The 26,547-nt window shown below is 39.1% G+C and overlaps 1 protein-coding gene across 4 annotated transcripts; it reads right to left on the reverse strand.

The window, feature by feature from the left end:
• Positions 1-261: 261 nt before the first annotated feature.
• OGT (O-linked N-acetylglucosamine (GlcNAc) transferase) lies at positions 262-26,530 on the reverse strand. 4 transcript variants are annotated; one of them, XM_075513552.1, is made up of 22 exons: positions 26,173-26,526; positions 22,220-22,400; positions 20,904-21,147; positions 19,077-19,145; positions 15,971-16,087; positions 14,514-14,593; positions 12,870-13,065; positions 12,494-12,634; positions 12,180-12,280; positions 11,829-11,982; positions 11,626-11,727; positions 11,180-11,359; positions 9,751-9,909; positions 8,361-8,450; positions 6,168-6,293; positions 5,232-5,402; positions 4,995-5,111; positions 4,745-4,915; positions 3,199-3,351; positions 2,254-2,506; positions 1,909-2,032; positions 262-1,302 (listed from the first exon to the last, which is right to left on the reverse strand). In XM_075513552.1, exons 1-22 carry the CDS (start codon positions 26,207-26,209, stop codon positions 1,128-1,130), a joined length of 3,141 nt encoding a protein of 1,046 aa, XP_075369667.1. In that variant the 5' UTR covers positions 26,210-26,526; the 3' UTR covers positions 262-1,127. The 4 variants fall into 4 exon arrangements, with proteins under 4 accessions (XP_075369667.1, XP_075369668.1, XP_075369671.1 ...); XM_075513553.1 differs by having other exon boundaries at positions 22,220-22,370; positions 26,173-26,525; XM_075513554.1 differs by lacking the exon at positions 1,909-2,032 and having other exon boundaries at positions 1,164-1,302; positions 26,173-26,530.
• Between the last annotated feature and the right edge of the window lie 17 nt (positions 26,531-26,547).

Consider the following 26,547-nt stretch of genomic DNA (forward strand, 5'->3'; position numbering starts at 1 on the left):
CAAGGCCCCAAAACACTTCTGAATTAAGCTTGCACACACACTACAGCTTTCATGTTTGGGTGGGTTTAGTCTAACCTAGTGGAAACAAGCATCTATGTACAAAATCTTACTTACGCTTACCTGGGACTATTTCTGCTGAAATAAATAGCATTATTTAAAACAAAATTACAGAAAGTAAGGTGAAAGGCCAGCAGTTCAGAGTGCTTTTCTGACAGCAGCACAAGAAGGGCAGCAGAAAACATGAAACACTGGTCAAATCGGTCAAACTGGCAAACCAAAGCTTTATTTTTTGTTTAAAGTCTTTGCTACAGTACCTAGGACTGTGCCTCTATACATAATCAACAACAATCATTCCTGAAAGATCTGTATTTGGCACCAGTTTGTGTTTACCTCAAACACTTGTGGGGAGGATTAATTTCAAATCAAATTTGGTTTTTCAACAGAATAGGAGCTGCCATCATGAAGCCCATTAGCTGAGTTACTGGAGAAGCTTAAAAACAAAACAAAATAACTGAAGTCCTTATCTAAACCAACACATTACAGAGAGCTCCAAAACAGAGGTCAAACATTAAAAGGCTGATATAGGCTCAAGTGGTTTATAAAACCTATAAAAAAAGACTACACCAGCAAAATATGCCCTTTCAGTCCACGCAGTTTAGAACTTAATGCAGGGAGCAACACTCACTAGGTGGAAATTTGTCATGGGAGAACCACACATGTACCAACAGGAGTACCCAAATTCAAATCTTAAAACGCTCCAATTCCCAAACCACATAAAAGGAGAGAGACTCATAGGAAGATTAAATCAATCTATGAAATCATAATTGGTTGGGCAGTTCAAACTTCCCCCAGCAACCACTACATCACTCATACACACAGGCTCACATGGACACAGCTCAATCCCATTCAAATTCCTCATGGAATAAAAGGATCCCAGGCTCTATTGAGTCTTTCCCTATCATGCAAGAAGTAAGTCTGGCTGTGCTTTAATCACCATCATGTATTATTTCAGCCACAGAGTACCAGGCAGGTTAAGTAGAAATGCACAGTTTTTAGCTCATCATCTCTGCAGAAGTGTTTGAGAGGCTCAGTTCCTGGAGAATTCTGGGTGGGCACACAATCTCTCTTCATGCAGACTCACTGGCCTCTACTGGCTTAATCATGTGGTCCGGTTTGTTGCCAGCAGCATAGTGATCCCACATTTGAAGATAAAGCCGCTCCAGGTCCATTGTGTACTGTTTCGTGTTGAACAAAGGACTGGATATTCTCTGCTTCCAGACTTTGCCACGTATTTTTTTCAGGCTACAAAAAGAGTTAAAGCAGTCACGAAAGGTTCAAAACACTTCATAATACTGTTTACTTTTAAAATCTACTATTTTTCAGCTAACCCAGAACTGCCAGTACAACTGTTTCAAAAGTATCTGCTCCCCCACTTCCACCAAATTCATATGGCTGTTGCATCCCCTCATCATTTCTGATACAGACCAGCATTGACCACTTCAACTCAGAAGAGCTGCGACATCAACACATTAACTTGTTGCATTATCTGTACTGTGGTAACTTTTTACAGTGCAATTTTAACTTGCAGTGACAAACTGCTTAATCTTCAATTTAAAAAGAACAAAAGGTGAACTGTATTGCACTTTTTACCAGGTAAGAACCTGCACATGAGCAATTTCTTCAGAACAGGTAGCATTGTTACTCAATTGGGAGCGCGGTTAAGTTTACTGTAAAAGCAGAAGCTGAGTTAAACTGCAAGACAAGAAACCTCTAGACGAGGATTGCCTAGCTATTTTAAATATTAAAATATCTGCAAGATTAAAACTACTGGTAAGTCTCAGCACTGTGCCCAAATACAGCACTTTACATTCTTGATGTTACCACATTACACAGTACAAGCTGGCTTACTATTCCAGATCAGTTCCCAGTTTCACAGCAATATCCTCGTATTCCTGTCTACTTTTTGCAATGAGCTCAAGACAACCCAGGCAAGTAAGCTGGGAGGCAGCAACTCGTGATGCAAGAGTCTCGCCTGTAAAAAAAAAAAAAAAAAAAAAAAAAACAAACAAAAAAAAAAAACACACACACAATTGGTAACAGGAGTAAGCTTATCAAGTAACATATTGCAAAGTATGAGTTACTTTCCTTCTGCCTCTAAAAGAGGCAACAAAGTTTGTTGGGCTTGCTCTTTGTTATTAAAAAATTAGTAATACTCAAACCCATCTGTTCTACGTAGGTTCCCCGCTGCGTTACCTGGCATAGTGACCATTGGAGTCCCAGCCCAGAGTACATCCATCCCAGTTGTGTGCCCATTGCAAAGCGGAGTGTCTAGACAAACATCAGCCAATTGCCCTCTCCTCACATGTTCTTCTTTGGGGGCAACAGGAGAAAAGATGATTCTGTTTTGGGAAAGACCCAAATTTTGTGCATATTGCTGAATATTGGGTTCTCCTACAGCTGGGAAACGTAGCAGCCACAGCACACTGTTCGGAACTCTTTTTAGGATCTGTAACAAAAATAAAGAAGCAAATACACAAAGTTCAGTCAGAAACATTTCCTTTTCCGAACAAGAAATCACCACACATCAAAATGAAGCAAAAGGCATAATCATTCAGTATTTTAATCTTCTGAGGTATAGAGCAGGAAAAAAATAATCACCATTTCCAGTGGAATAACTATGATTGCATTTCTAATCCCACTGAAAGAGACAGCAACTCTGAGCAATAGTTCATAGAGCAGTACTTAGAGAGTAAGTCTTGACATTTATGATCTCATTATTTATAGGCCCATGCTATGGAATATAAAAAAAATTACCCCTCAAGTAACTCTCAGCAATACACTATCAACCGGACCTCGATACAGACGCTCGGTGCATTGTCAATCTACCAACTACCAAGGCCAGTTATGACTCAATTATGCAGACTAAGGAAGAGAGTACCAGCATACTTAAGCTGTCCAAGACGTAATTTTTCGCTGGCTAGAAGCACAGATGTGATTTGAAATCAATCTAAAAAATTCTATATTCTATTAACACTAAGTCCTGCAACATGAGCATTGTAAGGATTCAAATGGCTCAGGGCCAATGTTTTCCACAGAAGAGTTACAGTTTTAACTTGCATAAAGTTTCTGCTAACTTGAACAGAACAGCTATGTTCCAGAAGTCTGACCTTAGATTTTGTATTAGATACAGATACTCACATTAGCCCACATCTGTAAAGTAGAAGGATCAATCTTATACAGCTGATTAAAGTTACAGTATACAACAGCATCCTCTGGTAAGCCATACTGAGAACGGGTAGTAACAATTATAGTTCGTGGAACTTCTTCACCAGTTGCTGCTTTGTTGTTAATCTAAAGAAAGAAAATAAAAAACAGCAGAGGATGAAGTTGGGACAATCAGAATACCATGCAAGAAAGTCTTGAGGATTAGTAAAATGGAAGTAGGATTTTTAATTTTTTTATTTTTTTTTTTTAATAATGGCAGGCAATGGTGGGATCAAAGACAGATAAAAACATCAGTACAGATAGGGCAAAACAGGTACTTAGAGCCTTTTTCTTTATGTACATATATTTTATATACACATATATTTAAAATTTAGCTCAAGTGGCAGTGCAGCCAGCCAAAATAAGCGGACTGTTGACAAACTTGACATGAATGACAATGACTCACTGTCACTGACTCTGTTAGAAGATGCACAAGATAATTTAGTTCAACAAAACTTGGTAAAAGTGCTACTTATCCAGGTCACTGAGGAGACCTCAAAAAACACAATGTACAGTTCTTGTCGACCTATGCCCAAAAGTAGCTGGTATCAAATTACAAGCACAAAGAAGGGTTATATTAGTGTGATCAAAAGATATAAATCCTGTTTTAGAAGTGCACCAACAGAGCTTAGATTGTTTCATCTTGGTGGTGGAGTGCTAAGACAAGAATTCTCTATTATTCTCAGGGGACAACAATTTCAGAAAAACATGCTATATAAGCTTACTGACTAAACTAAGACATAACCTATTACCACCTTAAAGGAAAGTCTCAGCTGTGAGCAAAAGAACTCAAAAAGAAACCAAGGCATGAGATTATGGATAGAGTAGTGATAATAAAAGGTCTCATAAAATGACGTAAAAGAGTCTCCTGAAGGACTGTAAACTGAATAAAATTCACAAGTCAAGAGTTACGCCAGTGTCAAAATATGGTATTTTTAAAAAGGAAGAACTGTTCTGTGAAGGAAGAAGTATTAAACAAAACCAGTATCTGTCACTATACTAAAATCCCATGAACTGAGAGGCGGTGGTATAGTGTGTAGTTCAGAAAGATGTAAGGAGATGAATAAACATTGTTGAGATACAGTAGAATAACTTTGCCTGTATTACTTAGCAGTTTTTTTCTAAAGGAAAAACACAACTGAAACTGGGCAACAGCTCACAAATGCCCTGTAGGCTGCAGGCAATGAGCAAATCTTGCCTTCAAATTCTGAACAACCAAGTGTCTTCTTTATGCAACAAGATTAAACCTCTTTGGACTTCAGATACCTCTTGATATAACCCCTCTGTCTTTGGGGGGAAAGATCATCTTCCAGTACATCTGTGGCTTATAACACATTTGCAAGTTTCCTTCAATACAAGAACTAAACAAATCAACAGGACAGAAGACAGACATTTGCTTGGAGGTTTTTCTTCCTTGTTATGTTAAAACATACAGCTATAACATAAGACCCAAGAGAACAGCCTCTTGGAAGCGCCTCACCTGAGTAGTTGCTAATCCATTACTGATGTTGAATCCATTGATAGTTATCTGAATTTGCCCACGATTAATCATCTCAATCACAGCTTCTGCAATTGTGTTCATAGGAATGACTGGCATACTGAGGGCAGCAGCATTGCCGTCTGCATTGTCACAACTGTCAGGACACTTCATCTAAGATAAATCACATAAGCATCAGAGAAAGTACTAGCTTCAGTCCCTAAGACTGAACACACAAAGGAGTAGCTCTCACCTTAACAATCTTGACATCGGGGAGGCTGTCAAGGAAAGCCTTCAAGTCAATGCCATTCAAAACAATTCTGTTATCATAAATATGACCATTGGACTTGAAATCAATGACTGCTTTTTTCTGTTAAAAAAAAGTGTTAAAAAAAGTTACAAGATCCCTTATCAAGCACTATACTAAGTGCCATTTTATAAAGTCAGCTATGGAAAACACCTGCTTTTCTTGCCCTATCTTCCTACGTACCTTCAGATGGGGGAACATGTTGGCATGGTCTCCAATGAAGAAGGTGTTTGGCATGTAAGCTAATTTCTCTGAATACTGCTCAGCCACCTCAACTGGGGAAGTTTCTTTATCTGTGATGATATAATCCATGAACAATGCCCCACTGGTTCCAGGATACCCTAGCCACATTGCCTAAAAAAACAGGAAAGCAAGGCTCCAGTCTCAGGTGCGTTGCAAAAATAAAGTAAGTTAAAAATCAACTCATTTTAAGTTAAAGAACTTGAATCTGTAGGTGGAAAATTTCTTGTGCTTTATCAACTGAAGAGCAACCACTAACCCCAAACTTTCACTACCGAGACAGTGAACAGTTCAAGGATGTTCTAAAATTGATCCCTCTAGCAAAAGGCCAAAGTATTCAACTACATGCAGCTATACCCAGAATACTAACAATCAGTGATTACAGCTTCTCTTAGCTGAGACAGCTTCTGTAGCCTAGAGTGCCTCTGATTCAGGCTTCTCCCATTCTCTTTCCATAGGCATTTTAGAAAATCCTTAGTCAAAAAAATAACTCTGACATCAATTCTGACTTACCCTAGCTAAAATTTCACTAAGCCTAAAGAGATTAAAACCAACAAATCATTTCCACAACTGCTTCAAATACCCTTTCTTTGTTCTCACTAATGCAAGAAAGCCAGTGATGTACAGGAACCTCATAGAATTAAGGAGTTCTCTTGCAGGACATAGTCAACTGCCCATAAAGCACATAAAAAAACCAAACTACTCTGTTTCAACAGAATGATCCTATTTGCCGCACATATACTAAGCCCTAAAAAGTCTCTCTCACTTACTGATCAACATGAGCCTTCAATGTTTTTTCCACTCTGCCAGAAGAAAAAGAGAAACTCTTCCTACTCACAAGTGTTTCTTTGGAGATACAGAGCCCTCTAAGTTAGTTACCTGAATAGGTGCTGGTCTCAGGGCAAATAATTCATTTCGGGCTCCTTTGGTGTAACCATTCATATTAATGAGAATGTGTATCCCATCCTGATGGATGCGGTCTGCTGCTTTTCCATTACATGGTATCTGAAGAATAAATAAATACATAAATAAATGAAAGTTATTTTTGTTTTCAGTCTTTCACTAATAAATGTGGTTAGACATCAGTGTACCAATGGATAAATGTCAACTGTATAATTTAATTTAGACAATACTTAAATCTCATTACTCCTGGTTTTACAGAGGTATAAGTCCTCAACTCAATCAAAAAAACCCCTGTTGAAGCCATGAAAAATGTAAGTTTGCTAGACACAGTTGAAGCGGTTGCTGACAGAAATTGTAACTGTGGTACTTGAAGATTGCCTCTGCACATTCAAATCAGAGGAGTGATACCTAGCATTGCCAAGCTCAGCAAAATCATGCAGAAAAATATCATAAATAGACCACAGAAGAAACTTCAAGCAACAGTGGAACGGCTTCAGTTCTTGGATAAATCAAAAACAAAGAAGAGCGGAACTGCACACAAGGTATTACCAATGACTTAAGAACAACAGCAAAGCCTTGGAAATTACAATGTGTCTCTTCCTGTCTAATATTGAAAGGTAAACAATTTTCAACAGTTTTAAATTCCTCCAAGAATTAATTATATAATTTGTCATTACCTACAAGCAGATAAAAGAAAATAGAGACAGATGTCTCTAGTTCAGCCGCAGTAAAACAAAAAACAAAGGCTAGAAACTGAGGCTATACAAACCAGAACAGCCCCCCCACCACCACTCCTGTAAGGCTAATTAATGACAAACCTCACGTAGGGCAAGTGGTAGATTCCCAAACTACGGTAATACAGAGAAATTACTTCACACTGAAGATCAAGAGTAAGCCAATTAACTACTCTGCAGCTACTGCTAATGCTGACTCACTCTGCAATTAATATGCATCATAAAAGTACTTCATTTTTGTAAAAAGGGAAAGCTACTTCACATTTTATAGCAGGGTAAACGCATGCACGTAGGCAGTTATAGCTCTGAGTGGACAACAATCTGAGTTCCCATCTAGTTTAACTTTCAGTAAGTTACACTGCTAATGCAACAGATCACAGCAAACTGTTTCTACCTGTTTGAACCTCCTGTACAAATCTCTGAGTTGCACTGTAACCTAAAAATACAAGCTTTAGTCTCAAGAATTTTAAATAAGAAAACTCAGTGTTATCGCTCTGAGCAAAGGAAAGAATTTTTCCTAGATAGCTGTTAAGTGCAACAACAAATATGAAATTGCTGCCCTGTTTTACTATGACCCAGGGCTTTCAACATCCACAGCTGCAAAAGCGGGGGGGAGGGACAGGACAGACGGGACAGACGGACACGGGACACTGACGACGGCTTTCAACAAGCATAACTGAAGCTCATTATTCTAAAATAACATTTTAAAAGATCAACTTTACAAAATCCATCTCAAAGAGCAATTCTGCTGACATCAATTTAGCATTTCTACTTATGAGAGCAGGTTCTGAACAACATGATGAGTTTAAAAACTGCATGCAATTTTTATCTATCACCTAATCTGGGACTGTCAAGGTGCCAATCCAGTTCGATTATTAATGTACATCGATTATCCCATGTTGCTTTAGGGTTTTGCCAGTTATCCTGAGATAGTATAACAACAACTTGACTTCTGTGTATACTGAAATCCTCATCAGTTTTTACATGGAACTTTTAAAAAAAAAAAAAAAAAATCACCAAAAAAAAAAAAAACCAACCCCATCTGTATATGTTACCAAAACAGCCTTTTGATAGAGGGGCAAAATCCTCTATCGTTAAGCCTCTGTCCTGCTTCACTGGAACAAAGCAAGCTTAAATATATTTGCAGTTGTGGCATCTTGACTTACCCATGACATTTAGATATGACTATTATCTTAAGACCTAATGGAACAGTTACTCAGTATTGCTAATATTACTGTTTAATAATCAGTGAGGTCACGCAATAACCACTGCATCCCAGGTAAGACATAACATCAATATATCTACAAACTCCAAAATTCTCAAGACTAACATCAGCTTAATTCAAGAAATGATTGCAACTAAAAATCTCAAACTACAGGCTGACCTCTTTCTTCATTTAGGTTTGCTAAAAGGTCAATGCATCAAAAAAGCTCACCTGAGATAAGTCAATGAAATGATTTGCCTCAGCCATCACTTTTACACGGAAGTTTGTACCATCATCAGGACTCAGGGCATAACAGAATACCTAGAACACGAGGCACCAAAAATTGACTATCTGCAACAACTTGCCAACAAATTAAATTTACTATAAAACATATGGTATTGCAATTTTAAATTACATTAGCAAGGTTACATCTAGTTTCATACAAATTATATTATATTTATTTTTGTGGTATTTACCAGTTGAAAAAGAAGTCAAAAAAAAAAGGGGGGGGGGGGGGGGGGGGGGGGGGCCGCATTGGGCATTTGACAAATTTGCACCAGGCCCCAGTTTTACCTCGTTCTGGTGGTAGAGTACGGCACTGCATCTTGCAAAGACATATATACAGTGTTCTCATCAGTGCAAGGTAAAGTAATTTTATAAATCCAGAACAAGAAAGACTGCCCTTTCTCTTGAGCTGATTCAAGGTTAAATGTTATATTCTTCCCACACCCCATGTACTCAGACCACCAATTTAATTGTTTAATGAAAAAAACTGCTTCACAATCACACTTCTGATAACAATTCAAGCATGCAGCTGTGCCACAAGGATTTCAGACTACAAAGACTTCATGACCAGGAAAAAGCAAGAAGGTAGGGAAAAAAGCCCAAAACCAAAACAAAGATTAATAAAAAACACTTCTGCAAGAAGGAAAGACTTACAACCCTTTACAAAGATAAGTAAATTCTCATTCTTGGAAAACAGGAGCTCAAAACTGAGGCAATTTAAACAGTCATGGGGCGAACAACGTAAGTGGGAATTAGTTCCATTTACAACCTCAATCCCTTAACATGACACCCAAATACAGGTGTGATTGTCTTTAGCATTGCTACATTGTATATGCTCCTTTTGGAGTAAGTGTAGTGTATCATTTCCTTTTGAAAAAGCAGTAGCCAGACCAATCTGAAGTTCACATTTGTGATTCAGGTATCCCAGGGAAAAATACACATAAAAAAACCAGCAGCAGAGTGAACAAAAAACAGATGCATATCTGTAAATCAGAAGTAACCAGGCAGTAGCAGCTTGATGTTGAAACGCACCTACTCAAAGAACAGCAGCCGAACCTTAAAAGAAGTTTTCCATGGGCCACAAATCCTACCTACAGTAATTCTAAGGACAGGTATCTAATTCGCCTACCTTCTAAATAACACTTCATACTGGTAAAAGGAGGATGACTCAGGCTGCAGAACTCTTCAACCCATTTAAAAAAGCCCGCTAACAAAAGAAAAAAAAAATCTAGAAACAAAAATTTGCCCTTCCCTAGTTTACCTGCCTGCATCAAGAAAAAGAAAGTGCACTTAACAGCCATATTTAAAGCTTTAAGCATGACATTTATATTTTTACCTCAAATTTGTCTGGGTTATGCATGCCTGGGATTGACTGCATTAGGTGTGAGGTTGGATGGTTTCCAAAATCAGAGCTCACATAGCCAATACGAAGTCGACCTTCACTGGCCTTCAAATCCTTGGGATGCTCATACGGTGGCTTGTGAAGAACATTGATCTGTCAAGAAAACATACATAACTGTTTATAAACTCAGGAACCAAAACCAAATGCTAAACAGAATGACAAAAAACACCCATGCGTTTGTAGAATTAGTCTTATCCCACACTCAAGTAAGTGGTCTGTGGGCATCTGTTGTTTCAAACCTGCATTATATGTATTCCATCGGAGCCAAGTGTAATGTCCACAAACTGTGTTACGAGATGTCACGTACCTACATTCAGCCAAATAAAGACAGACATCACTACTGCAAGTTGACATTTCTGCTTTTGTACCAGTTTAAGTATTCCACCCCTGATTATTAAATATACGGACACCACATAACTATGACCAGGAAGTTCTCAAACTACAAGTCACTTGTGACCAGAACAGTATTCCTGTGAAAAAGCACAGCATCCTTTCTGTTCTTATGCTCACCATCTTCCCCAGACATCAGCTTGTAGCCACTATCACTGACAGGATTATCACACGATTAAGACAAGCTAGTTTGAAAGCTAAGTGTTATCTTCTGAAGTCTGAGACCTTTACGTTAGCCAACTGGACCCTTCCACTGGCTGACAGTGTATTTTCAATTATAATTGGCAACCTGCTCAAGTAGTCCGTCTCAACATTCACAAGCGCTAACAGCTATGACTCTGGTGGAAAAGACTAAGAAGTTGCATTAAATTTTAGTTAAAGAATTTGCCATCAACTGCACTCCTGGCAGCTTGAGGTGCTGTGCAGTCTCGTGGAAATGGCACACAGTTAAGTAATTACAGCAGGAGGTGATTATGTTTTTGGAAGAATCTATTCTACTGTACACAGAGTACTCCAAAACAGAATCACAACAAATACTCAAGTACTTCCTACTGTGATGCATCACCCCTGTAACACTGCTGCCATCACCACTAAAGCGAGTGCATTTGGAAATCCCAGAACCAATCAAACACAAAGCTCACACATTCCAGCAAGGATTCACAAGAGGAAGGGTCAGGTTCCAAGTGCTACAGATGCTGGAAAGGACCAGATTTTGAGAAATACTATCACACAGCTGCCTGGATCTGTTTTACTGTCAGGAAAGAATAATTTACTCACTCTGCTTTTCCAAAACACCCCTTGCACGTACTTTGCAAAACTAGATGAGTAACACTATGTCCTGTCTCTCTACAGGTCAGTGACTCAAAAACCTTACAAAGGCTAACACTAACTATGTGAGTATTAGATTTTCAGTAGGAACCACGAAAAACCACGAAGTACTTTACTCACAATTGGCCTGTATAAAACTTCCTACCTTGTCCAAACACAGATTTCCATGTCTCTCAGCAATAGCCTTCCTAAAACTGTGAGAAAGGGGATACAGCATGCTATGATGTGGGTGGACAGAAGGCAGTCTGTTTTTCTCCAGCTGATCAGCTACAATGCTAACCAGCTTCTTCATTCTTTCATCATAGTCTGTCCAGTCACAGACAATCTAGAAAAAGGAAAAATTAAAAGAATATTGGGACAACAGCTTCTTTTGATCTATATCAGATATTTCACAAGTTGAGACTAATGCTTCTTCCAAAAATCGAAGCTAGAACTTCAGTAATTAGTGTTGATGACTGTATAATCTTACCTTCTGATTTAAGACTTAAGTCTACTCTTTGAATTTAAATCAGTGATTGGTTGAGGTGATCAAGCTTAGTATTTGCTGCAGAAGAATCTTAAGAATTACAATCAAAGCCTTGTCTTCCTCACCTGCAAACAGTGGGCCAAGTTGCAGTAGGCATCTGGGAAATCAGGTTTCAGTTTCAGAGCAGTGCGGTAAGAGGCAATGGCTTCTGGTATATTCCCTGAATCCTGTAAAGACACAGAAATGAGTCAGCAGATAAAAATATACTCAGGGTAAGTACTCACAGTGCCCCACCATACTCTAAGAGTGAATCATTCGCATGTGCTACCTTGTGAATAGAGGCCAGGTTGCTGTGGGCATCAGCAAAAGCTGGGTTTATCTGAATGGCACGGGTGTAGCACTGTAGAGCTCCTTGAACATCCTGCATCTCCTTCAATGTATTTCCCATATTAGAATAAGCATCTGCAAATGTGGGGCTTATTCTGAGAAATAAAGATAATATATGTCATAAACAATAAAAGCTCCTCCTCTAATGAGGAACCATACCCATACCCAGACTTTTTGGTTTGCAAAGCAACTATCTGAATTAAAATACGCTACTGTAAGTCACTTTCTGTACAAATCTATGGCACTTTCCTCTTATGAAAGGCTGGGACTATTACAAATAGCATCCATTTACCGAATAGCCTCTTTGTAATGCATCAGAGCTTCCTGTAACTTTCCTTGCTGTTGCAGAACACTTGCTAAATTTGAATGTGCGGCAGCGAACTCTGGAAACACCTGGAAGAAAACGAAGTAGAATCTGTCTCTCAAATGCCCCAAGTAGACCGTATCAAAAGAAATACTTGTGCATTTCTTACTCTTTTTATATGACTCAGGTCTCTGAGCAGATGTTCCTCCACTTAAGACCAAAGAGGGAAAAAAAAAACTTATGTCATATTACACATTCCCAACTTTAATTTCCCACCTCTCCCTCACCACATTCAACTGTACCTCAAGAGCCTTCCGATAAAGACGGACAGCTTCCTCAATATTCCCCTGTTCCCGTTTAATGTTTGCTAGATTGTTGAGAGAATCTGCATGAGTGGGACAAAGTCGAAGAGCTGTATTGTAGCATTCTTCTGCTTCTACCACCTTTAAAAAAAGGGATACTGTAATATGGTAATATTTGTTGTAACAGCACTGTTTATGAGAAGTCATTATGCAATCACTTTTAACAGGTTCAAGGTGGAGATTTCTTAAATTATTCTTCCTTATGACTAACTAAATGATAGTAACATCCCATCTTAACAAAGCTGGTGACACCTGGTGTCTAAAATAAACATTCACTATACTTTTAAAAATTTTAAAAGGGAAAAGTACTCCTTACACTGCCTTTCTCCTTCAAAGCGTTGGCCAAGTTACAATAGGCATCAGGGAAGTGGGGTTGTAGTTCAATAGCCCTCCTGTAGGTGTCTATTGCTAGGTCTATTAGTCCTTGCTCATAATACACACAGGCAAGGTTGCCATGCACAACTGCATGATTTGGACTCAAACTCAAGGCTCGTAGATAAGCTGCCACAGCTCTGTAACAAGAAAAAGAAGGTAAACAATCATCCACAGAACAGCAATTATATTTACCTTGGTCATAAAAACTACTTACATAAAAAAACAAACAAAAATCAAGGGATATGTATTGTTAACACACACAAATCTGTCTTGTAAGATGTTACAGAAAACACAGAAGACTACTGCCTGAATTAAAAGCCCAATCAAGGGATGAATTATTATTCCTGTTATTCTAAAGCTATGCTCAGTTCTGTAATGACTAGCAGACTAGAAGAAATACTTCGTAAACCAGTTATGTTTTCCTCCCACCTGATGCTGTACAGTGATCAACATAAGTCTTCTGGAAAAAAAGTAAAGCTTTCATCTACTTTTTTTAAATGCTCTTCATTACTAGGATAAGCACAAGACCTTTGCTCCATTTTTTTTCCAGTTGATTATTATATTGTAACAATATAAACAGTATCATATTATTACGTCTTTATTTTCTCCACTAACCTAACACATGTATCATGCTTTACTTATACTTCAAACTTCACTTTGTTCAGAACTGAAATCTTTAACTATATGCTCCTATAACACTATATAAATGACTGATGTATTCAAATCAGATTTCTAGAAAAATCACAATAGTATACATAGTAAGTAAATTCTCAAAAAGGTGATGGAAAGTCTAAAACTATGAGGAAATATGCCCCTGTCTGGGCCATTAATTCATGGTTAAAACAGAAATCACTGAATGATTTACACTGTGTGCAATGCAACTAGTTAGAATAATTAACCTGTTCCCTGTAAGCTTTTATTAAATTTGGAGCCACAAACCACAGCTACCAGAAATTATAATCCAATTAACAGATGCAATATGGTACATTGCATATAAACAACACAGCCTGGATCTTCTTCCAGAAACAAAATTAAGATTCATGTATCACATCAGAAGTCTCAAAACAAGTTAGTTCAAAAAGACAGCAACAGTACTGCAACCCCATGCAATAACATGATGCCGACACATAACAAATACAGAATATTCAATGAGATGCTTAGCTGCATTTCAGCGTTTCAGCTTGTCTTACATAGAAGGAAAGTTTTAGAAGACACACACTTGTAATTCATGTCCTGAATGACATCATGAAAACAGAAAACTCAAGGGTTCATGCCTTTCTCGGACATCTTATCTTCACCCATCCCCAGCCTTCATTTCAAATCTATTTTCATCAATACCTTCAGAAACTCTCATTTTTAACATTTTATTAAGTACAGGAAGTAACATAAAGGCATACATTCCACAGGAATTTTTTTTTTTTTATTCCAGTAACCTGCTCTGTATGCATTTCAAAGCCATTTGCTTGCTTAGCTAACAGCAGAAGTCTTTGATACACTGTCCAAAGAGATTTTACATCAGGAACCTAATTTGTATCTTGATACATCTGACAGGCTACTGACAGAGTAACAGTACTTATCTGCTTACCTGTCAAATATCCTTGCCTCCTTCAGGACATTTCCCAGATTGATGTAAGCATCCAAAAAATTTGGGTCAAGTGTTACAGCCTGAAAATATTTTTCAAGTAAGTTTTGAGCATTAACACAAAAACATTCTCTATGAAACCTATTTTTGTTTGCTTGTTTTTAAATTTGACAAACCCAATCTGGAAGCATCTAAGACTTTATCAATAACCTACTAAGAAAGGAAAACTTAAGTTATGTAAATCAATCACAGAGCATCAAAGTTATTTATCTGTAGAAACGACAGCATACACTACCGTCAAATTTATTCATTTGCTTACCTAGTCAGCTGCAACTACTGCAGAATAAAGTGTTAAACATTTATTTTATGTTAGGCTGACCATACTTAACACTCCTGTCTACCCATGCTATGCTGTCTTTAATTTGTTTTTAGGGGAGAAAACCCTAAAAAAAACTGATCGTCTCCTTTGTTCTACTGCAACACAAGACAGCATTTTAAAACTTTAGCAGCCCAGGAAAACACAGACAGTTTCACAAGAGCAAGAAAAGAGCAAATACATCATGTGCGTAGGGAAAATTCACTTCGCAAAAAAAAAACCAAAAAAGAACCAAACCAAAAAAAAACCCTTCACTCCCTTCAAAACTTTTAAAAGGCAAAAAACTTCAGAACCAATAAAGTTACAGAAGATGCAGTAATAAGCTACATGTGAGTATCTGACAGGCTGCACTCTTACAGTCCTTCTCATGGCAACTATTATTTCCAAATTAAAATACTTTATAATCTATCACTAACTAGACACAGACCCAAAAAAAAAAACCCCAAGCAGTTAAAATTATTTTTGTAGATCTTAAGTCATAAGCATCAGGAAGAAACTGTCCACCACATCTTAGATTCAGTTTTAGGTCACTTTAGAAACTTAAGAGAGGAGTACAAACTGAATTAAGATACTAACTAGAAGGTAGCAGACAACTAGTTAATGACACCAATCTAGAGAAGTCTTGAAACAATAGTGGTGAAAAATAATCCTGGAGAAAAGGAATTAGCGTGTCACTTAAAACTGTTCTCCTTAGTTACTCAAAGATCAGTAATACCTGAAATAAAATCACAATGAAAAATTATTTTAAGCAGAAAGTTATTTCTCCCTCTCACACACAAAACATTATTCCCACCAAATTAGATTTTTAAAAAAATTTATTCTGGAAAAGGACTGTAAAACAACTTAATGAACTTGCTTGTATTTGACAAGTGTGTGAAGTCCTTAAGGCAATTCTAAACATACCTCTCCAGTGGCATACAGGCAGTCTGAAACATTAGGAAGTAAAAAAAACTATTGACATAGGATGTTAACTAACAGGATCACAGGAAGTTCTCTGCTGATGAAAATATTTCTATCATCTACAAGCAGACAACTGCACATACATCAAAATCTAGCAGTGAAGCTGACTGGCTCAGATAGTTACCTTTTCAAAGTGATGAATTGCAAGCCAAATTTCTCCTTGGGCATTGAAAACACAGCCAAGATTACTCCAAGCCACTGCAAAGTTTGGTTGAGTCTCAATTGCTTTTAAATAACAGGCCTTGGAACAGTTAAAGAAGAGAGATACAAGGGAAGGGGAATATTTGTAAAAAGAAAAAAATGAGAAAAAATAATTGTTAGTATGCCTTCTCTAACCAGCCAAAAGTGACCCTGCAGTATAGGCTAGCTTGCGCCAAAACTAATGCGCTGCAAACTGTTGTTGATCCTGCGCCAGCGCAAACCAAAACCCAGGTGCAAGCCCACCATTTTTCAGTTATGCTGATAAATTAACATGCCTTTAGACAGCAGGTCACCACAGAAATCATCTTAGAAATAATTCAAGTAGTTCAGCGGAAGTATCTGCCACCCTTAAGTGCATAAAAAACAAAAAATTACTGTGTAAAAACAACTTCGCTGTGAAATAAAATTATTAAATTGTGAAATATTCTAACACAGATAGAAATTACTTTAAAAAATTAGAAAAACTACTGAAAAAGATGAAGCCATTCTTCGGTTTTAATTGTCCTTGTAAAGTGAGATGACACACCCAATCCGAATCTTGTCTCCCAGTTTCTTCAAATGCATTCAATCATCTGCAGCTTCAAAACCTCAAATGACAGGATTGCATGAAGGTTTAGGTCCCTGTAATGCAAGCGCAAGAAATCGCTGCGCATCCTAAACAGCACGGCGCCACGCTATCGCTGCGAACTGCTTTGCTATATTGATTGCCCTTAGGTCCAGTGAACGGCCAACCAGAATCATTAATCTACCAGACAGGCCCATACAGAAACTCACATATTAAATTTGATGTCTGGACTTTAAATGCATTACAACCCAATTTTATCCAAAAGGCTACAGCCTGGAGCTTGGGCAGTCACCCAATCAGAGATTAATCATCTAGTCAACCGTTCATGAGGGCTTAATCGCACGCAATGCGCGTTACCGCTGCGCAGCCTTTGCGCTACTGCAGGATCACAGCGCATCATCAGAAGAGCAGAACGCTGCAATCCAAACAAAGAAGAAAAAAGGAAAAAAATGAACAACCAGAAGAGTTAGAAGCTTTTACTATTAACTATCTCCAATTATTTCTTTAAAAAAATATTTTAATTTACTTTTACTTTATTTCTTTGAAAGAATTTGTGGCTACTAGTATAAAATATTCTTACATTACTTGCTTGTAATTAAATATTTTAAGCTGTTTCTGAAGCCACAAGACAGAAGATTCAGGCATGGAGGCAAATGGTTTTGCTGTGGCAGTTACAAACCCGTTACCATATTTCTCATCATGTGACTTTTCGGTGCGTTCCTTGCTGGAAGAGGAGGAGGAGGTGTGTGTCTGCCCTAGATCCAGGCCTCGAGCTCCCTTCAGCGAGGCACCTTACGCATGGAATAGGAGGTTTCACCCACCTGAAACCTTCTAAATACAATATCAGTGGTGAAAAACCAAAAACAAGAGAGAAAATAAAACAAGATCATTAGTAAGAGTTCAACAAAGCAATTGCATTTTTTTTGGATATGTCTTAACACATGGGAATGAGGACAATCTGTCTGTAACAAGGGAGACATGCAGAAGGGAGAGGGTTAATCAGGGCAATTGCATACAGCAGGGACTTTTTTTTTTTTTTTTTTGGAAGAAAGGCTCTGAAATATCTACAAAGAAATTAAATTTTAGTTCAAACTGTAAGGAATCTGCTGGCTTGATCTTTCAAATGGACTGATAACCAAAGAAACACATTGCAATTTACTCAAGATGTTTTTCCTCGTTTATTAAGTTCTCACAAAACAGAATAACACTTTCAAACTAGGTGTCTCCAGAGCTCTGAAACAAAGAAGTCAGCAACCTAAGGCAGGCGCAGTGTCTTGGCCTATACCAGTCACACTAAAGCTGCAGTGAAGTGCAATTCATGTTAGCTGTCCGCTTGGTGGGCTGAGAACCAAGTGTCTCAAAGACTGTTCAAAGTCTAAATGCTGCTATAAAATGTTTTCAACTTGGATCTGACCAAATCAATTAGGCTGCCCTAGGATGGTACGCACATCCAAGTTGTTAAAAGAAATCAAAAAAATAATGAACTCTGAACCCGCACTCCCATTACCCCATAAAGATCATAACCCTCCCCAAATGTTGCTGCGGCCAAACAGACAGCTACGCTGTTCATACACTCCACTTTTTAGCATGCGCGTGGGGCTTGGAGTGACAGACATGGAGTCCAGAGTGTTTCTGATTTCTCCACACTCCTCACCCCTGCAGCGCGGACGCGTAAGGTGGCTTGTAACAAGACAATTTCTTTGTGCAACCCAAGTTTTAACATGCCAAAAATTTTAAACTCATCGTGGTGTTCGAATTCTCAGTTTAGGAAACACAAGACTGCTAGAAGCCACCTTTCAACTACAGCAAGTTTTCTTTCGATCAGTTCATTTCCCAAACAAACCAGCTTTGTCCTTCTGATTTCTTTACTTTGGGGGAGGGGAGAGGGAAGACATGAAGAAAAGATATTCGGGGGGTTTGCATACTGCAGCAGCTATTGATCATTTACTAGCCTTTCTTCCACTATCAAGGGAAGGGAAAAGTTAAAAGAATAAAAATCTTTAAAAGCCAATATTACAAGGTAACATTTGGATAAGTTTCTTCTCCACTTACAAGCCACAAAGGACTTTAGAAGAGCAGCATTTTCAATAACACCTGCATCGTACAGGGATCTCGAGCTAACCACAGGCTCTCTGCTTGGCATCAGCAGGCAAGCCTCAGATTTGAAGGACTGTTACTTATTTCCAGATAAGAGCATGATGGAGCCCCTGCCCAATACTTCAGAATGGTATCAGATAGTCTAAGTTCAGCAGAAAGGCTTGGTAATGTTCCATTTCTTGACTTAAACCAACTTTTAAACATGGACATGCCATATCTTGCCCTGCAACTACTCTGGGGTGTTTCAGTGCCTTCAGTTTTCAGCAGTTTCTCAGAATGTCTGTAGATCAACGCAGATTTGAAGACTTGGTGCAAAGTTCAAGTTTTCAAAACACTGACGTTTACATGTATTCTACCCAACACCTACCTTGGCTTCTTCCAAGCGACCCAGGGCTTTGAGCAGGTTCCCCAGGTCACTACGAACACAGTACAAGTCCTGAAAAATCCAAGTCACATATCAGCTTCAGGACTTCAGACGCCCCAAAGGTCTTCACAGAGAACTTGCAAAGGAATGCCCCAGTCCTCTACAGCTTATTTTAAATTCTTAGTAAATACATCACAGATGTAAATTACTTATCTTGACCTAACATTACAGCCAACAGATCTTATTGATCTTAGTACTGTAAAAATACAACCATAAAAAAGTAGAAAGAAGAAAGCAGTATTTCATATAATTCCTTTTTATATAGAAATATAAAAGAAAACCAAAAACAAATGCCCCCCCACCCCCCCAAGCAGCTTAAGTTCTTTTGCCATAAGTATTTGGAGCACCTTTTTTTTTTTTAAAGCGTGACTGCAAACCTGTATTCTCTAAGTTACACCACTGCCACTAACCCATCCATTTTCAACAGCCTTGCCATGTGTTCTTTTTCTTTCATTTGTAACCACAGCACAGGCTGCCATTGCACTATGTAACAGTAAACACCACAAAGAATGGGGACATTTTTGTCAACACTAGCAACAGAAGTTTCTAAGCTAAACAAAACTCAACTCCTGTAAGAAAACACCATCTTACAGTATTTCTAACCAGCGCATAAACTCCACTAGTCACACCACTTAGCACAGTAAGCTGGACCAGTTCACCTATGCTGAAGAACACAGCAGAACAAGATTCTGAGCCTTTGTTGGACTGGGTTTACATTTGCTTTTCCAAAGGAAAAAGGATATATGCACACCAGACCGATGCTGCATCTTAAGTATTTTTTGACAAAATGTATGACCAAATAGCAAGCAGATACTTTCATCATGCTGAGTAGTACTGTACAAATTATTTGAGTACGATGCAAAATAAACAGAAGTTAGCAGTCTGATACACTGTGTCCTGGTTTCGGCTGGGATAGAGTTAATTTTCTTTCTAGTAGCTGGTATAGTGCTGCGTTTTAGATTTAGAATGAGAATAATGTTGATAGCAACAACTAAAACATCAGTGTGTTAAGTAATGCTTACACTATTCAAGGACTTCTCAGCTTCCCATGCTCTGCCAGGTGCACAAGAAGTAGGGAGGGGGCACAGCTGGGACAGCTGACCCCAACTGACCAAAGGGCTATTCCACCATATGACATCATGCTCAGCATGACAACTGTTTACTAAAAATGTCAATTCAAAACAGTTACAACCAAAAATCCAAACACCAGATCTATTTTATAGGAGTCACTTACAGACAGATACTCAATTTCAGCCTAAAAACATAAAAATGATGGTTCTGTAAACCAGTCCGCAGTGGAAATCTAACCAAGGCAACTCTCATCACCATGAAACTTACGACTTTGTGGTAAAGTAATACCTGATGATTTTTCAAGATCTCACATTCAAGTCTGAGCAGTGATTCTCTCACTGTAATAATACTGCCTTAAAGCACAGGAAGCTAAATATGAGGTTGTTCACTGAAACTTCTGACTTCAGGGAAAAAAAAAAAAAAAACCAAAAAAAAAAACCAACCCTAATTCCTTGCTTTTATCTCAACCATACAGATAAGTACACAACCAGCAACCCTTACTGTATTGCAATATAAAACTTTTTTGTGACAGAAGTCTTTCAAAGATCCTTAAGAAAAGTATTGAGTAGATCATTAAGTTTATGGTGTACAGGTTAGAGGGAAGGGTTATCACTTGTTCATTCTTTGAAACCTGCTATTTGTGTGTCCTGGGACAGTAGTAAAGTATGGAGTTCTTCTATAAAATAAAGTGTTACTTACAGGGTTGTACTGAAGGGCAGACACATATGCCTGTACTGCTCCTTCCATATCACCTGCAGCTACCAGCGCAGCAGCCAAATTAATATATCCATCAATGAAATCTGGTTTGAGGCGTAGTGCATGTCTATAATGTTCAATTGCTTCTTGTAGCTGTCCACGTTCCTTGTACACATTGCCTAGATTGGAGTAGGCTTCGGCCAACAGTGGATTCTGTTTAATAGCCAAAGTGCTGAAGTGAGCAGACCTAGAGAAAATTAGAAAGTTAGCAAAAAAAAAAAAAAAACCCAACACCCTTGACTTTCAGTGTTTGCCTGTTTACCTAGTTACTTAATAAACGTTCATGCTTAAGTGAACCAGACAAATATGGACTTACAGAGCTGTCTTGTACGTTTAGCTTCTCCTAGATGAAACTATCATCTCCCTGTTCCTATTTTAGATTCTACTGAAGAAAGACAACTCTCATTTACAATCAGTAGGGTTTCAAGTCACCTCACCAAACCTGAACTTAACACACTTGGAGAAAACGCAACAGAAATCCTGTGAAGCCTCTTCCAACATTTGTATGCTTTAAGCAATGTTCCACTCAATACTCTTTCCAAGAAGCAGGACACAGCTGACAGATGTAGATGTAAAATTCTATTGTATCTGCCCCCATTTTATTTTCCCATATCTGAACTGTTATTACAGCTTCATTCAGAAGCCTATATAAAATAAATCTCAGTCAAAAGTTCTTAATTCCTTCACCAGCACACTCAGATTTACAGCTAGGACAAGTAAAGTTCAAAAAGCTTGAGGCACAGAAAGCAAGATCAGGAACAGGCAAGCAGAAAGAATAGAGAGACAACTTTCAGATGACAAAAATCCTTAATTAATCATGCCATTTCGCAGCAATCAATCAGTCTTGCAACTTAAAAAGAAAAAAAAAAACACCAAAAAAACCCACAAACCCCCACAATGCAGGTGGAATAAACAAAAGCCTTTGTTTACACATGTAAATATCTCCAGTACACACAAGTGTGGGTGACACTCTGATATTAACGTGTACAGTATTAAAATAGCATGAGAATAATGACAAGATCTGTTGTTTGTTGTAAAGCTAGCGATTCCAATTTGTATTTCTCTTACCCTAACAAAATTCAAAAAGGAATAACATTATTTTTGACCAGTCCTTACTGCTGCCATGAAGTTAGTCAGTTATTTGCGTTCAGTGATTAAAAAAAATCAATGTTAGAATAGAACTTTTGTCAGCTATGCTCAGTACTATTAGAGGTGCAAATGATAAAAAAAGGCTTGACAGAACACCTCAAGTCTCCTACCTGTCCAATCTGCGACACTGGAAGTGAATGGACGATAGTAATAAAAGCACACCAGTATTATCAGGCTCTTGTCTCCAAAGCTGCATGCAGTGTCTCTCTGCTGCTTCAAAGTCTCCTGCCTGATACTCACGATGAGCCAACTCCGCTAACCCTTGGAAGGAAAGCATACGTTTCGTTGGTTCTGGAGAATCACCAAAACATTTAAGGGGGGAAAACAAAAAGTTAGATAATGGGAACAAAACAAAAACCAAAACAAAACAATGTGAAAAAAATGTACACAACTGAAGGATGAAAGTGTTTGAAACTACATAAAACACTACAGCACGTGGCAGTTTGCACTCTCAGATCTTGGTGCCCCAATCTACTACTATGATATTTCTAACATTATCTGTACAAGTTCATTACTTCATCAGCTAATAACAGGAAACCTGTAGACTGTAATGACTGTGAATATCTGTAAGTCAATCATTTTACATTAGCCTGAAATATATTTAAAGAGATTCCTGACATATTGTACTTTGGTTCATAAGGGTAGAAGTGCTGCTAACAGAACAATGACTCTCCTCACTCTCCTCCAAGACTGTAAATCTTATGCTTTGTAGTATTAAAAACAAGTTCTAAAAACTTAATAGGTAAATGAAGGACAGCAGACAAAGACTTCAAAGGACTTGAACAGAAAAAAGTTTTGCTGTGCCAGTAGTGAAAACCCTTTAAAAAAAGCAATGTGTTAACATTCTGTGAATCCTCTATACTCCTACATTCACTATAATGAGTAAAAATTCCTTCATAGAAAAAAAAACTGGCCTTAGAACAATATCTGATGAGACACAAACACACATTTCAATGTTTATGCAACTGGCCTACAGAAGGAACCATTAAACAGACAGAGTACAGGAAAAGGAGTTACTGCTTCTGGAGGCTTAGCTGGAATGGGAGTGACAAAATGGTTTTAGTATTTAAGATACAATTATGGAGAGCAAAATACTTAAATAAAACACCACCTGTTTTAGACAAAACAATATTAAGTGTGAAAAGGAAATAAAATTTCTTACAAAGCACAGTGCTGTATTAAAATATAGACAAGTGCAGCTTGGAAAAAATCACAACCGTTCATTCTAGAAAGAAGCGTTGGCCTTCAAATTCTGCCTTTATACCAATGACTCTTACTATTAAAAGGTTTGATTACTGCAAGTATCTCTTTTTTTTCCTCCTGAAGTCCAGCATTTCCAGTACTCTACAGTCACTTAATTCCATTCATGAAACACTTCCCACCTGGACCTAAAGAGTTTTAAAATTTTGAATTTAAATGAAACAGATAAATTTTGAATTTAAATAAAGAGATAAATCCTTCCTAACACAAGGAAGCACCTCAATATCTTAAGTACATATATTTTTGCAGTACCTACTACAAAAATCCTCTGAGACTCTTTAATTCTTTTGTGAGAACCTTAAAGATAGCAAAATAATCACAAAGATTAGGTACAGAGTTACTATCTGGCGTTTATTTTATGAAATTGGGATTGATGTACATTATTTAAATTATTTTCAAAATTGCTTTTTTAGCACTAGCAGGTTTTGAAGATTGCAAACAGTACATGATGTAACTAAAGTTGTTCTTCCAGATAGTATAGTCTCTGTCAGTGCTAGAAACTTTTAAGTGTTTCACAGTAAGTTGGAAGTAGCAAAGCTACTCGTTTTCAGATACTTGACAAATTATTAACCAAGTATCTTCATCCAGATTAGATTCCTGTTTTCTACGAGCCAAGCTTAATAGTTTTCCTAACCCTGACTACAGGAAAAGCGGACTTCAGTATCTGGTTAAACCTACTGGCAATAAACAGATACAGCTGTTACTGAACATGAGAATGACAGCACCATTTATGAAGTCGAAGGTGCTGACAGTAATAACGATACTGGAGTACCAACACGCTGTTCCTCACTCCCTCCCTTCCGCCATTAACAGCCAGACAGGTTTAGCCCCTCTCGCAGTCTGTGTATTTTCAAGTTCTGTTGATGGCACAAACATAGGGGAGGTGGATCAAGGAAGAGCATATCCCATGGACCTAACTGAATAATTTCTTCTTCAAATAAATTTAAGTGGTGTTATTAAATTTCAATGCTAAAGCAAAAAAACCCCAAGAAGTTTAGACTTAAATTCTTAGGACCACTTGGAAAGAAGCTTCCAACCCTTATCTAATTGCTACATTTTGCCTACTTAAGCAGAAAGTGAAACTGAAGTTGCAACTCCCAGGGCAAGAGAGAAGGCAGTGCAGAAATACTGTATTTAAAACCTGTGAATAGAATTACTAACAAAAGCAACAAAATAAGTGAAACACTAAAATTTTCTTTCATTTATCAAGTCTCTTCACAAAACAACCCTCCCAGAAGAGATAAAGCAAACCAATCACTCAGTGTAAAATAGCCAGTCATCTACCTCCAAACAAGTATTTTAGCAATGATCCTTGAGAAGTTCATTTAAAAGTAGGAAGTGGACAGCTGTATCACAAAGTTCAAAATGAGCTAAACTTTTAATAGAAAGTTCACTGGAGAAGAGTTCTACAACCCGAAGAATCCATAACACCATCAATGGTTGCTCACTGAATCCATTTCTAAAGAAAATAACTGCAGCAAAGAGTCACAGCCAGAAGAATCCCTTATCAATCGTGCATACATGAATTCATGTACCTAGGCTAACTTGTGCTACACGCTTTGACTATGACCTTGGAAAAGCCTAGTACGTGCTATGACAATGACCCTTCCTGAGGCTTCTACAGAATACAAGCAAAATAAAAACCCACACAGAACTATCACAAATGTACCCAAGGCCATTTTTCTCCCCAGAAATAACATCCTAAGTACTTACCATGTGTTCATGCTCAACCTTACATTTAGGTAAAATCTAGGCCCAGACAGGAGCAGTTGCCACCTCCATCTGGGAGGTGGTGGTGACGAGGAGCACAGGACTCTCCCCAAGCGTGCACATGTTCTTTTCACCACCACAGATCAAGGCTGCAGAGGATGCTGCAGCCTCCCTGACTAGACACACCGTTGTAGCTGAGGAGCAACGAAGTACCGTACCGCAGCACTTTGCCTCTCCATCTCCACCTCTGTATCACCACCACCTCCCTTTACACCCCTATCTCTGCATTACTATCCCATCTCTTTCCCCATAGATCCTAATTTTTTTCCTACTTTTCCCAGACATAGTTTCAGCTTTTCATACTCTGCCTTCTCTCTGGTTACAAAAACCCCCAAAAAAATCTGGGAGATAAAGCTGCGTTGTCCTTTCATCCTTTCAGTAACCAGAATACTTCTTTTTCTTGCTTTACAGGAAAAGTGAGATTTCTCCTCTTCTCCCCCCCATCCCTCAAGTTCTATATCTGTAAACTAAATGTAGGACAGGATCTTTCTTAGCTTGAGCACGCCATCTTGCTGTCCAAAAAAGCACTGTACTTCTCGGCTATGCCACATAACACCTGCTCCTTAAGTATAGCGAGAGATTCTAGACCAGTCAACGCACATTTGGGATCAGGCTTTTACCCTCCTTCGTCCTCTACAAAAATGCAGTCACCTGATAGTCGGATAAATACAGCAGTAAGTGAGCACCACACTAAGAACTAATCGCGCCGTGCTCCTCCAGGAGCGGCTCGCAGGCTGCGGCCGGACAGCGCCGACAGGAGCCCGCCAAGGGACGACCCCGGCTCGTCGGTTCCCCGAGGAGAGGGGAGACAAGCACAAAGGCGGCGGGGGCCGCGGCGGGGGCCGCGCTGGGAACCACCGCCTCGCCCAGGCCGCCGCTTCTGGAAAGTTCCGCCGGGAACGAGCCCGGCGAGCAGGGAGCGCCGCGCTCGGGTCGAGCCAGGCGTAGCTCCAGGGAACGCAGGCCGCCGTGCGGCCCCGGGCGAAGGCAGGGCCCGGCCTCCGCAGGGCTGCAGCGCCGCAGGCCATGGTACCTGTGCTGTCAGCCACATTCCCCACGGAGGTCGCCATCGGGAAATGAGGCCGGTGAGACTCTGGTGGAGGCAGCAGAAGGGCCGCGGATGCGGAGAGGCCCACTCGGCTGAAACGGGCGGAGCAGGACCGAGGTACCCACGGTCCCGGCGCGCTAAGGCGGCGGCTCCCGAAATGGCGGTGGCGGAGGCAGCAAATTGTCGAATGGCTGCTGCCGGAACTAGCTGCCCCCGGCAAGTAGTCCGGGCGGAGCCAGCCAGCGGGCCGGTATGGAGCCCCTGTGCGGCGGACGGACGGACCCCTACCGGAACTTCCTCCGTCTCCTTCCACTATGCCCGCCCTTCGGAAGGCAGGCGGTCTGCTGAGCGAAGTCCGGA

Source organism: Mycteria americana, chromosome 10, assembly GCF_035582795.1.
Source record: "Mycteria americana isolate JAX WOST 10 ecotype Jacksonville Zoo and Gardens chromosome 10, USCA_MyAme_1.0, whole genome shotgun sequence".
NCBI lineage: Eukaryota > Metazoa > Chordata > Aves > Ciconiiformes > Ciconiidae > Mycteria > Mycteria americana.